Genomic DNA, 13809 nt, shown 5'->3' with positions numbered 1-13809 from the left:
TGTCTGAGTGAATATTTGCTTGCGTCATATTATGTTCATTTTGAAAATTTGGGCTTATCTGTAATGTAGTCTGTGTGTATAATAAAATTTCAGTGTGATTAGAGAATATTTCCTAAAATAAATACATTTTAAATCTAAAAAGGTGGTAGTAAGCCCAAAATATGGCATTCTGTCTGTGTGTGTGAGACAGACTAGTGGTTATGGGCTTGCCTTCGCCGTCAGACATACCTGGGCTTCGCTAACATTCTGATATCATTACTCTAACTTGGAGATGTTACTTAATCTGTCTAAATTACAGTGTTTTCTGTGAAATTGGAATAACAAGGTCTTCTAACTTTATTTTTTGGATTAAATAGGATATTGTATGAAAAGCACTTAGCAAACTTGCTGGCACCTAGTAAATTTTCAATAAATTATTATTAGGTAATTATTAGGTAATATTCTGGACTGTTTAAACTACTCAAAGCATAACCTTGCCAAATTATTCTCTGTTGCCATTTCTTCAACTATGAAGACTATGCATATAAGCAACCCAAGTTTTCTTATCTTAGTAAATAGTTACACCTTTACGGAATAAGCCATATACCTGAGATTCCTCCTTGGTTTCTCTTTCTCTTTCACCATCCATAGTCAATCCACCAATTTCTGTGAAAGATTCTGCTTCTAAAACATATCTGTAATCCACCTGCTTCTTTGAAACCACAGTATTCAAGGTCACTGTCAACTTCACTGAATAGCTTCCAAGTAGTCCCACAGCTCTCACTCTTGTCTACATAGAGTCTATTTTGCAACCACAGAGCTGTTTTCCTGTAACATAAACTGTATCATGCCCCATTCACCTTTAGTCCTTTGCTTGATTCCTGTTGCATTTAGATCACTGTTCAGACCTCTTTTTATGACGTGTGAGGCCTGTCAGGCCTTCAGGTCCTGACTACCTGGCCTTTCTCTTCTTTGGCTCCTTCCCCATCTATCACAGGACAGCACTGGCAGCCTCATTTCAGCACAATCCTCACACCTCAGCTTACCAAAGGGATGGGGTCTTGAAACCCTTCTCTGCCTGAATGTCACCCCCTCAAAGGTCAGAGGCACCTTTCCTTATTATACCAGTATTATTTTCCGGTTTTTAGCCTTCATAAAAAAATATCAAATTTTATAATGCATTTTCACTTTTATTTATTTATAAGAATCTCTACCTAGAGACCCCCGCCCCCATCCCCGAGAACTTAAAGCTCTCTGAGAGTGAGGCCCCTGTCTGTTTTGCTCCCCACTCTGCTTGACTCATAGCAGTTCCTCTCCTCCCCTCATTGGCCTATACTTACCTTCTTTACTGCTCTAGTATGGGTTAAGTGTCCCTTTCAAACTTATTGTCATTTACAGTTGATACAACATTTTATTTACATTATCTTCTTTGGGTTTTGATCCACAGCAACATAAGTGGATAAATATTAATATTCACATTTACAAAAATGGAAACTGGGTCTCAAACAGGATAAGATTTGAAGGTCATATAGCAAATTGGTGACAGACCTGGGACTTGAATGAGGTCCAGGTCTTTAATACTGAAAATCTCCACTCTGCACCTCACCTGCCCACATACCTCACAGATGATGGCAGCTGCTCTCCATTTCCAGTAATGGTAGAGGGGAAGAAAGTGAGGATATCCATGTGAAAAATAAAGGAGTCATAAGGAAGAACTTTCAGAGCTCTGAGTAGATGATGGGACAGGAGGGCCAGGTGAATCCTTTGGAACTAGCGATTGTAACATAGAACGTGGAGGTTGATATTGTTCTCTTAGCTGGTATTTATGGAGGCGGTGCAGGATACTAGACAAAGTATGAGCTCTAGACTTAGATTTGAATGTGATTCTTGCTCTGCCACTAGTGGGCACTTGTTAAATTACTTAATAATCTTTCCAAGACTCAGTTTCTTCATATTAAAGTGGGTAATAATAACATGTATACAAAAGGGCTATGTGGGAATTATATGCACAACGTATTCAGTGTGTCCTCTAAACTATAATGTGTTATTAATAAATGATAGCTGTTACTGCTATTGATAGAGAAGGCAAAGATAAAATATTTTCACTGAACTATGGAGTCTGACCAAGTGATTCCCCTCCACCCCCAGGAAAGCTAAGCCCTGTGTCTCCAATATGGAAGTGGAGAACCAGACGCAGGTCACTAAGTTCATTCTGGTGGGGTTCCCCGGGAACCTGAGCATGCGCGCAGCCGTGTTCCTGATGTTCCTTGTGGCCTATATTCTGACGGTGGCTGAAAATGCGATCATCATCCTGTCAGTGCAGCAGAACCCGCCCCTGCACAAGCCTATGTACTTCTTCCTGGCCAACCTGTCCTTCTTGGAGACCTGGTACATCTCCGTGACTGTGCCCAAGTTGCTGTTTAGTTTTTGGTCGGCGAGCAACAGCATCTCCTTCACGCACTGTATGATACAACTTTACTTCTTCATTGCACTCATGTGCACAGAATGTGTGCTCCTGGCCGCCATGGCCTACGACCGCTATGTGGCCATCTGCCGCCCACTGCACTACCCCACCATTATGAGCCATGGGCTCTGCTTCCGCCTGGCTCTTGGTTCCTGGGCCACTGGCTTTGGCATCTCCTTGGCCAAGATCTACTTCATCTCCCGTCTCAGCTTCTGTGGCCCCAACGTCATCAACCACTTCTTCTGTGACATATCTCCAGTACTTAACCTCTCTTGCACAGACATGTCCATAGCAGAGAAGGTGGACTTTGTCTTGGCGCTGGTCATCTTCCTTTTCCCACTCTCCATCACTGTCCTGTCCTACGGATGCATTCTGGCCACCGTTTTACACATGTCCACAGGAAAGCAGAAAGCATTCTCCACTTGCGCCTCCCACCTTGTGGTGGTCACCATTTTCTATTCAGCCACCATTTTCATGTATGCCCGACCCCGAGCCATCCATGCCTTCAACACGAACAAAATTATTTCCATCTTCTATGCCATTGTCACCCCGGCTCTCAACCCTTTCATTTATTGCCTAAGGAACCGAGAAGTCAAAGAAGCTCTGAAGAAACTGGCCCATTGCAGGGCCATTGGATCTGACTAGCTTGACATGATTGATTAGAAAGAAAGGACTGATTGAGCCCCTGCTCTCTGTCTGTACTTCCTCCTTTAATGCCTCAGTTAGGACATTACCCATGTTAATACAGCATCATCATGTCCACATCAATCTCAGGCTCTTACTTGTCTGCATGTGTGCATGTGGTCTGTGCTCTAAGGGCACACAACTTATCTACGTAGCTAAAGAAAAGGAATTCTCTTTAGCTGTGACCCAAAATGAAGTTTCTAAGATTGTGATTAAATTCATAACTGAGTGGGAAGAAAGATGGTGGTGTATGAGTTAGCTGTTTTCAGATCGAGCAAATGTTAATAGCTGTCGGACCAACAGATTTGGTGGTGGCTTCCTGATTGTCTATGTTTCTAAAACAGCGGTAGCAGTTCTCTCAACAACCTCATTCTCTGTGTTGTACTGGGAGTCAATCTTGGTGGCAAAGACTAGGGACTGCTCCTCTAGTCTTTCCAACACTTTTTGGAAGCACCTACTTAATCTGTATTAAATCCCTTTCTGCTTCAAATAGAATGCTTTCTTTTATCTGTAAGCGAACTGTATCTTACACAATTATACACTGTCTCCTGATACTTATACAGTTGACTTTTATTGAATTTCATATCTCCTTTCTATATGCCACAATGTTTGTATGTTCTAGTGGATGAGCATAAAAGAGATGATAAACACCACCAAATATGTTAATTGCTGAGTGACACCTGCCCTCATCAGTCCTCTTTTCTTACGACGTCAATGTTCTATCATCCCTGTTTATTTTTATTTTACTTCCCACAGCCTTCACTCTCTTCACACCTTCAGATACAAGTAACTAGCCCAGGTTTAGAATTTGACAGAGATTTTTGTTCCATGTCACAGTGATTCTCATTTCTCCTTACTCGTTTATCTGACACCCGCCACAAGTACACTAGACCTTTTCAGTCAAAAAAGGCCACACACCCACAGAAGGACACATAGATACACCCACTCTTGGTTCATAGTTTTGCCAAGGGCAAAGGAAGCTATACTGTAAGATTCAATATAACATGCCACTATCAGTAGGAATTTAATTATTTGATTAGACAGTTTTAAGCACAAGAGCTTCTCCCATTTCAACATATTTCATCTAAGAACAAACAACACTTTCAAGAACGTTTTCTCTTTCATTTGAAGGAAGAAGCATTAGATAACATTATTTCCTCCATTTTACAAACTTCCAGAACATATTTTCAAGGAAGTTAATAACATACATCCACAGACAATGGGCAGCAGAGGTCAAACACTCAGGTCTCTTGACTCCAAGCCCTGGGTTCTTTCTCTAGTGGATGGGGTCTCCCTAGAGAGAAGCCTTGCTTTTTCAGAAGCCAAATGTGGAAGCTAATTGTGAAGAAAAATGGATGAAATCATGAATTACTATACCTGGAGCACAGTAAATAAAATAAAGATGGACAAATGTGAAAAATAGGTCTTGGGAAAGAAGAGAGACTTAGATAAAATGCAAGCACACCTCACTTTAGAGAATAAATGTACAAAAGGAAACAGTGTTCCTAATGGAAAGATTTAATGTTTGCTCCTGGAATGTATTATGGATCCTTGATGCAATAAAGAAATGGTTATGAATATATTTCCAATTTAAACCCAGACATATAAAAAGGGGATTATTTTCTGAAGAATTCAGATGAATCAAAATATGATGGCACAGTCATAAAGAGATATTAAACATGTGCATTAAAAACAGGGAAAGACACGTTCATTCAGTATGGATCAGGAAATAAAGGATAAAGAATTCTGGCAAAAATCTGAGTTTTAGCCCCAGATATATTTTTACCATGTAACCTTGGACAAACAATCTATACTCTGAAGCACTGATTTTTCATATATAAAATAGGAGTAGTAGTGCTTGCACTGCCTTCCTTAACAATGTTTATGTGGATCAACTTACATGAGGCAAAAGACTTGACTGATAAAGACCTAGGGCAGTGGAAGACCTCAGCAAGCTGCCACTTGGTTGGGGTTTACATGGAGAAACTAGTTGGGAAGATTATGTGCTCTAGACCTGTCTAAAATCATTCCACAGTAAGTTTAGTGTACATAGTCTGGGAGGCTGCAAATAAAAGAGGCTGTTTGTCTCTTTATTATTTCTTATAACTCTCTGAGTAAGAAAGAGCTTGGAAGTAGGGTTTCTTCAAAAATTCTGTTAAATTTTATTTCGAAGACCAGTAATACAGCCCTGACCTCTTTGTAGAATACCTAAGTGCATAGGCTAAGCAAAGTAGAAGGTACAGATCAGACCATTGTAGAAATCTGCCTCAAGAGAGAAAATAATTTATAGCCATCTAATGGTTAAATTCACATAGAAACAAGCTATTTGTTGGCAAGACTCACAAATTAAGCTAGAAGTTTTAAGCCACCCTTATTGGTGGTAAGCAAGTTTGTGGGAGTAACTGTGATATAAATCTAGTAGTCAGTTTTTGTAGTTTACTCAAAGACCAAGCCCTGAAGACTTGGTTATCACCAACAAAACTCACAAAGAAATTTGCAAAATAAAATATAAATATGTTAATTACACATGCAGCATATATTTGTCACTATACTAATTTAATTAATTAATTAATATTTATTAAGTACCTACTATGGATCTGTAGGGATACAGTAACAAAACACAAAAACTTGTCACCTTCATAGGTAGGAACAGATAGCAGATAATACATTTGTACATACATCACACATACATATATACATACATATTGTGATGGATTGAATGGTCCCCAAAAGATGTGCTTACATCCCCAACTTGGAACTTCTGATTGTGAATTTATCTGGAAAAAGGGTCTCTGACATGTAATAAAGGCAAAATGAAACCATCCTGATTATCTGGGTGGACTCTAAATCCAATGACAAGTTCCTTTTAAAAGAGACAGCGAAGAAGGCTATGTAAAGATAGACGTAGATATTGGAGTTATGCTTCCACATACCAAGGAATGCCTTATGTCATAAGAAACTGGATGGCACAAGTAAAAATTCTACCCTAGAGAGATCAAAGAAAAGTGCTGCCCTGTGGACACCTTGATTTGGGACTTCTGGCCTCCAAAACTGTAAGAAAATGTATTTCTGTTGCTTTAAGCCACCAAGTTTGTGGTGATTTGTTATGGCAGCCCTAGAAAATGAATACACATACCACCTCAGGTGGCGTTAAGCACTGTGGGGAGAGAGAAAGCATGGAAGGATAACAGGTAGTGCTGGTGGAGATATGAAACTTTAGATAGGATGGTCACAGAAGCCCTCATGGAGGGGATGACAATGGAGCAAATACGTGGAGGTGCTGAGGGAGAAAGACAGTCAGTTACTTGGACAAATGACATTCCAGACAGATGAAACAGCAAATGCAAATGTGGGCTCATGAGGAGTATATTTGAGGAACATCAGGGATACCATTGTGGCCAGAGGGTTAGTAACGGGGAAGTGTGGTAGAAGATAAGGTATGAGAGATGAGGAGGCCAAAGTGCGCTGGACCTGGCAGACCAGTGTAAGATAATCTTGGATTTTAGTCTGAATGAGATGGGAAACCATTGGAAGGGTTTGAGCAGAGAGGTGATCATTCTCAGTGTTAGTGGAGAACAGACTCTGACAGGCAAGGGCAGGTGAAAGGAGAACATTTAGAATTCTGTTATGATAATCTAGGGCACATACAATGGTGGATTGAACCATAGTAGTAGTGGTGGAAATGAGGAGAAATGGTCTGATTCTAGATATAACAGACTCTGACAGGCAAGGGCAGGTGAAAGGAGAACATTTAGAATTCTGTTATGATAATCCAGGGCACATACAATGGTGGATTGAACCATAGTAGTAGTGGTGGAAATGAGGAGAAATGGTCTGATTCTAGATACATTTTGAAAGCGGAGCCAATGCAATATGTATATGTGTGTCCATGTGGACTACCTTGACAGAATATTTACAACATGCTTTGTGAAGGGCTCTCATCAGTTAGCTTTTGCTGCATAACAAACCACCCAAAAAACATTGTGTCTTAAAACAATAACCCTTTATTTAGTTTCAAATCTTTAGATTCATTGGGCAGTTCTGCTGATTTTGTCTAGGCTTGCTTATGCATCTGCAGTCAGCTAGCAGGTTGTTGGGAACTTGTCTGTGATAGTCTCCCTGCATATAGTCTCTCATCCTCCAGCAGTGCAGACTGACTTGTCACATGGAGGTCACAGTGTTCCAAGAAAGAGAAGAGAAGTTTGCCAAACCTCTTGAGGCTTGTACTCAGAGCTCACATTCCATTGGTCAAAGCAAGCCCATATTTAAGAAGTAGAAAAATGTATTCCACTTTTTTGATGACAAGATTTGCAAAGAATTGGAACCTCTTTAATAGTCAACCGTAGGCTTTTTCCCTGAAACAAAAATAAAAGTAAAAATGAAGTTTTCCAAATCATTTTCCCACCGTTTTTCAGTGCCAATAACTGATACAAATCATTTATACATATCACTATAAATTTTTGGAAAAGATGACTACACATATGAAAATTAATACCTCCATAACACTTATGGTAAGGATAGTAAAAGACAGGAGGAAGCAAAAAAAAAAGGGGGGGGAATATTTAAAATTTTAAATTTTTAAATTATTTTTTGAATTTTTATTGAAATACATCAACTGTATATATTTATGGGGTACAGAGTTATATTTCAATACATGTTTACATTGTGTGCAGATCATTCAGGGCAATTAGTCTATTCATAATTGCAAAACAGTCATTTGTGATGCAGACATTTGATCTCCTCTCTTCTAGTCATTTGGTTACATGCAGTGAATCATTATTGACTATAGATTTCTAGGTCAACTGTACACCAATAAGGATTATTTTTTCTAACTTACAGTACTTTTATGCCCATTAATCAGTCTCTTTCTATCCCTTCTCTCCTTTCCCCCTTTCTGCCTCTAGTAACCTTCTTTCTTCTCTCTTCTTTTAACAGTTCAACTTATTATTATAATTATTTATTTGATTTTGTTTGTTTGTTATGTTTTGTTCTCTTTTTTCAGCTTCAATGTATGAGCGAGAACAGGAGGAATTTCTCTTTCTGTGCCCAGCTTACTTCATTTAACATTTAACACTTTCATTTAAGTGAAAATATTAACATCCTAAGTACACAGCTGAAAGCATTTTCACAAATTTAACACACTCAATTTTATGTTTCTGAGATTCTTCTCTACTGTTATATGTGGTTGTAGATCACTGACTGTTATCATAACATAGTATTTCACTGTATGAAAATACTGTAATTTATTTATCTTTTCCATTCTCTCTGTATAATTTGCAGTTTAGAGACAATATGGACATTACTCTAAGGACATTCTAGTACTTACCTTTATTGAACTTATGAATGCATTTCTGTTGGGTATATAACTAAGACTGTAATTACTGAATTATAAGATTTAAATATGTTCATCCTCATAATACGGCCAAATGATTTGCCAAACTGGTTGTATTAATTTACACTCTTACCAGTAGTGTAATGAGCATTTGAGAAGGTGGCAGCAGTTGAGAAGGTGGCTTTAAATGGTTAAACCATTTAAATTAAGTGGAAACATACCAGCATTCAAAATCAAATGAAAATCCCATTTTTGCAATAAAAAATGTATATCACACTAGAGTATGATATAATATTTTTAAAAAGTATTTATAATGTAGACTTTTCATATGTACATATGAATGCAAGTGACTATGACAGAGAGTTTTTATTAGAATCTCATTTCCATGTCTACTTAGGAAGTAACAAGATGCTTGGTTAACTCTGTGCCCATTAGGAAGAATTTGGTGATATAAATAAATCCCTTTATGCCTGAGTTTGGAAACCACCAAAAAGAAGTTGGACCATCTAAGGATCTTGATCTAATCTTTTGAACACAACATTTCTAGTTTAATTTACCTAAAATTTCAACTCTGGAAATTCCGTTGCAAATTGACACTTGACTGACACTCCTAACAGAGCCTCTAATATGTAGAAAAAGACAAAAGTGTGCAATTGTATTGATAAGTAACTATATGAGGAAGTTCTTAACACTCAGTTTGTGATTACCTCACAGACTGAGAAAAGAGAGCTGGTGGAATTCTTAGCAGAGTAAGTGCAACAAACAACAAGACAAGGAACCCTGTCAAATCCATATACTGCTTTAAGAAAAAGAAATAGAACCTCCTATTTGTCCTTGCTGCCACATATATTTGAAAATCTGTTTGTTTCTGATAACGTTTTACATTTCTAATAAAATTAGAAGCAGAGAGAGGGGTAGAGAAAGATGGCAGAGGAGAACTCTCCAGTGATCATCCCCCTGTAGAAACACAATTTGAACAACTGTATTAATCTGTTTCTGTTGCTCATAACAAAATCCTGAAACTGGGTAATTTGTAAGACAACAAAATTTATTGCTTACAGTTTCAGAGGATGGGAAGTGCAAAGTCCAGGGAACACATCTGATGAGGGTCTTCCTTGGTGGTGGCTTTACAGCAATGCAGGGGTCTCACACAGTAGAAAATGGCAGAGCAGAGAGTGAAAGATTGCTCCTCATGTACTCTCTTTTTAAAGCCCTCAGAACAATGCTCACAGCCATCATTAAACCATCAACTTAATCACCTGTTGAAGGCCCCACCTTTCAATTACCATAATAGGATTTCTCACCCTCAACAGTTACAGTGAGGATTAAGTTTTGGAGGGATATTCAATCCAAGGCAACAACTATCCACGTATAAAAAATATCTTCACAAGAGCTAAAGAAACCAGCTGAAAGATCACAGTACTTAGCTGTAGCACAATAATAAGAAAAGACACATTAAAGGGAGTAACAGCAGTTTTACATTACCTGCACCACCCGTCTCTCAATCCAAGGCAACAACTATCCACGTATAAAAAATATCTTCACAAGAGCTAAAGAAACCAGGTGAAAGATCACAGTACTTAGCTGTAGCACAATAATAAGAAAAGACACATTAAAGGGAGTAACAGCAGTTTTACATTACCTGCACCACCCGTCTTCCAACCCCAGGCAGCACAGCATAGAGAGCGATACCACCCATGTGGAAGAAAGAGACAGAAGTGTGCACAGAACTTTGTTTCGGACTACAGCATTCTGCCCACCACAGTACAACCTGTGTCCCTATATTTAAGGCCAGTACCTGCAAACTGAGCCTCTAGACCCACCCCAGCGCCAAGGCTTCAGTCTTGTGTAGAAAACTCCATCTCAGGCTGGCACCACAGCTGGACCAACTTAAGTGGTCCTGGGTTCCAGACAGCCCTCAGCAACAGGCAACCCCAAGTGGCCCCAGTGATGTGCCTGCTACAGGATATTTCCAGACAAAGCCCATCTGTGAAGGTTGGAATAAGTACCTATTTCTTCAAATGTGCAGATTGACACACAACCACAAAGAAAAATCAGGGAAACATGACATCACTAAATAGACACAATAAGGTGCCAGTGATGGATCTCAAAGAAATGGAGACATATGAATTGCCCAACAAAACATTCAAAATAACTGCTTTAAGGAAGCTCAGTGAACTTCAAGAAAATACGGATAAACAATTGAACAAAATGAGAAAAAGAATAACTGACCAGAATAAGAAATTTAATAGAGAGATTTAAATAACAATAGCAATAATAATAATTCAAACAAATCCTGGAGTGGAAAAACACAATGAACAAAAGGAAAAACACAATGGAGACTATCAACAGCAGAAGTGATTAAGGAGAAGAAAGAATCTGTGCACTCGAGAGAGGTTTTTTGGAAATATGTTGGAGGAGAAAAAAAGCAAAAGAAAAGAAGAAAGCTTACAGGATTTATGGAACAGAATCAAAAGAAAGCAAGTGTTCAGGTCACAGGAATTCAAGAAGTAAAGAAAAAAAAGATGAGCTTAGAAACCTTATTTAAAAAAATAATAGCAGAATTTTAAACCAAGAGAAATATCCAGTTACAGCTGGGTCAAAGGTCTCCAATCAAATTCAATCCAAATCCAAAAAAGACTACCCCAATAAATATAATTGAACTGTCAAAAATTAACAACAAAGAGAGAATCTTGAAAGCAGCTAGAGAAAAGAAACCAATAACACTTAAGGAGTTCCAATACAACTAGTAGCAAACTTCTCAACAGAAAATTTACAGGACAGAAAGAGTGTGATGTTGTATTCAAAGTGCTGAAGGAAAAAACAAAAAACAAAAAAACTGCCAATCAAGAATATTGTACCTCTACATTGAATCCAGGCATATTACATATTATTTAAAGATGAGGTAGAACAATGACCGCAGTGTATACATCATGCAAGGACTCAAGGAAAGAGCATATTTTTGAAATAATCTGTGGCAGAACCTATAGGAAATTCAAGGAAACTGTATTGTATTTATTATGTATTTAATTGAGTCCCTCTCAAAATTTAATGTGTTGGAGTCTTGGTCCCCACTGTGACAGTGTTCAGAGAGTGGGAAGTCCTATTATAGTAACTGAAGGGTTTGGCTCTGAAGAGGTGATTAGATTATAGGACCAAGCCATAGTGAATAGATTAAAAATGGTTGTTATGGGTGTGGTTCTGAGGGCTTTAAAAGAAGAGTGCATGAGAGGTTAGTCTCTCTCTGTTTCACCATTTTCTGCCACGACTGTGATCAATCTGTCCTGGTGCATATCATTTCTTGTTGGGCAAGAATAACAAATTTTCCCTATGTTGGCACTGGAATGGTTTCCTTGAACACTAAGATTGGAAACCTGTTTTTGTTTTCTGGGTGAATCTCTTTTTCATTGTCTTCTGTGACCACATAGGAGTTAGACAATAAGGAAGTTTCTCTTTCTAGGTATGATGTACTCACCAGGGTCTTCTTTATTGGTTTATTTAAATACTCAGACTCAAAAGACTACCATAGGTCACAATAGGCACCAGTGACTCAGAAGAATATCAAACAAGCATGACTATTATTTAGTAGGACAATGTCAGGCATTTCTTTCAGCAGTCACTCTTGCATCAGCAGTTCAGGTAGCAGTCCACATAGCTGCCCGTACACTGCCCTTCCACAGGTGGCAGCTCAGATCAAGGCACAGAGATTCAAATAAGGTGGATACAGGAATTTCCCTGGCTTAAAAGGCTCTTGATCCACAATAGCTGGTATCTTTTTCTGAGAGGATTGCAAAGACATAACTTTCAGGGTCTCCACAATTGGGATGTTTCAATTATAGGAATCACTACACATACCAAAGAATGCCATCCGTATTAGAATAATTATTTATAGTTATTTTATAGTTGCCCCAAGTCCAGATGTAATTTATAAATCAGGAATTTTTTTTACCAAGAGTATGGCGCATCAACAATATAGTTGATACATACCATCTTATCTGGTTTCCGGGTTAATAGCCAAACATATAACTAAACAGTCCAAGCAACTTAAACTAAGTTGTTTCTTAACTGACCTAAAAAGAACTACAGTGTTTTAGAAACCCACTGCTTAGTCCACTATTAGAACTCTGAAGATGCCTTAGAAATTGAATTAATCAGAGGCTATTACCAGTCTAGCTTGAGGTTTCTGTGCCAATACAAGGGTATTTCAAAAACTTCATGGAAAACGGAATTAAAAGATAATACAAATCTTTCCATGAACTTTTTGAAGACCCCACTTATAATGCTCACAAAAGTTTGTGGGCTTGTGTGTGTGTGTGTTGGGTCTATCAATTTGGGGTTGTGATAAAAGCAAAATACTTGANAACAGAATCAAAAGAAAGCAAGTGTTCAGGTCACAGGAATTCAAGAAGTAAAGAAAAAAAAAGATGAGCTTAGAAACCTATTTAAAAAAATAATAGCAGAATTTTAAACCAAAAGAAATATCCAGTTACAGCTGGGTCAAAGGTCTCCAATCAAATTCAATCCAAATCCAAAAAAGACTACCCCAATAAATATAATTGAACTGTCAAAAATTAACGACAAAGAGAGAATCTTGAAAGCAGCTAGAGAAAAGAAACCAATAACACTTAAGGAGTTCCAATACAACTAGTAGCAAACTTCTCAACAGAAAATTTACAGGACAGAAAGAGTGTGATGTTGTACAGAAAGAGTGTGATGATGTATTCAAAGTGCTGAAGGAAAAAACAAAAAACAAAAAAACTGCCAATCAAGAATATTGTACCTCTGCATTGAATCCAGGCATATTACATATTCTTTAAAGATGAGGTAGAACAATGACCGCAATGTATACATCATGCAAGGACTCAAGGAAAGAGCATATTTTTAAAAATAATCTGTGGCAGAATCAATAGGAAATTCAAGGAAACTGTATTGTATTTATTATGTATTTAATTGAGTCCCCCTCAAAATTTAATGTGTTGGAGTCTTGGTCCCCACTGTGACAGTGTTCAGAGAGTGGGAAGNGAAGATTGGCAATTTCCCACAATGGGAAGGAGGTGTCCTCTCTGCCCTCCATCCCATCTCATCTCAGCCAGTTTCACCTCTGAGGGTCTGCTTGCCTCACCCACCTCTCATACCAGATTAAGTATCAGTCAGGAGTCTTTCCAATATTGGAGGTAAATGCCTTATGGGCAGAGCAAACACTGAGGATAAAGGCTTGCAGTGAGAACAACAGTAGCATGTTTCACATGAAAAAGACTAATCATTCTGGGAGTAAAGTAAACTCATTGCATAATAATTCAAATGTAGACATTTTTACTGAGGAGATGTACATACGTAAAAATAACTAATG

At 38.2% G+C, this 13809-nt stretch overlaps 1 protein-coding gene across 1 annotated transcript; it reads left to right on the top strand.

Annotated features, from left to right (window-relative positions):
• The first annotated feature begins 2090 nt into the window (after positions 1 to 2090).
• On the top strand, positions 2091 to 3125 carry LOC103608387 (olfactory receptor 6B1). Its single transcript, XM_008592826.1, has one exon. It carries the CDS (start codon positions 2153 to 2155, stop codon positions 3086 to 3088), a length of 936 nt encoding a protein of 311 aa, XP_008591048.1. The 5' UTR covers positions 2091 to 2152; the 3' UTR covers positions 3089 to 3125.
• The last annotated feature ends 10684 nt before the right edge of the window (positions 3126 to 13809 follow it).

This window comes from Galeopterus variegatus, unplaced genomic scaffold (genome assembly GCF_000696425.1).
Source record: "Galeopterus variegatus unplaced genomic scaffold, G_variegatus-3.0.2 Scaffold8380, whole genome shotgun sequence".
NCBI lineage: Eukaryota > Metazoa > Chordata > Mammalia > Dermoptera > Cynocephalidae > Galeopterus > Galeopterus variegatus.
This window is presented reverse-complemented; position numbering and strand designations above follow the sequence as displayed.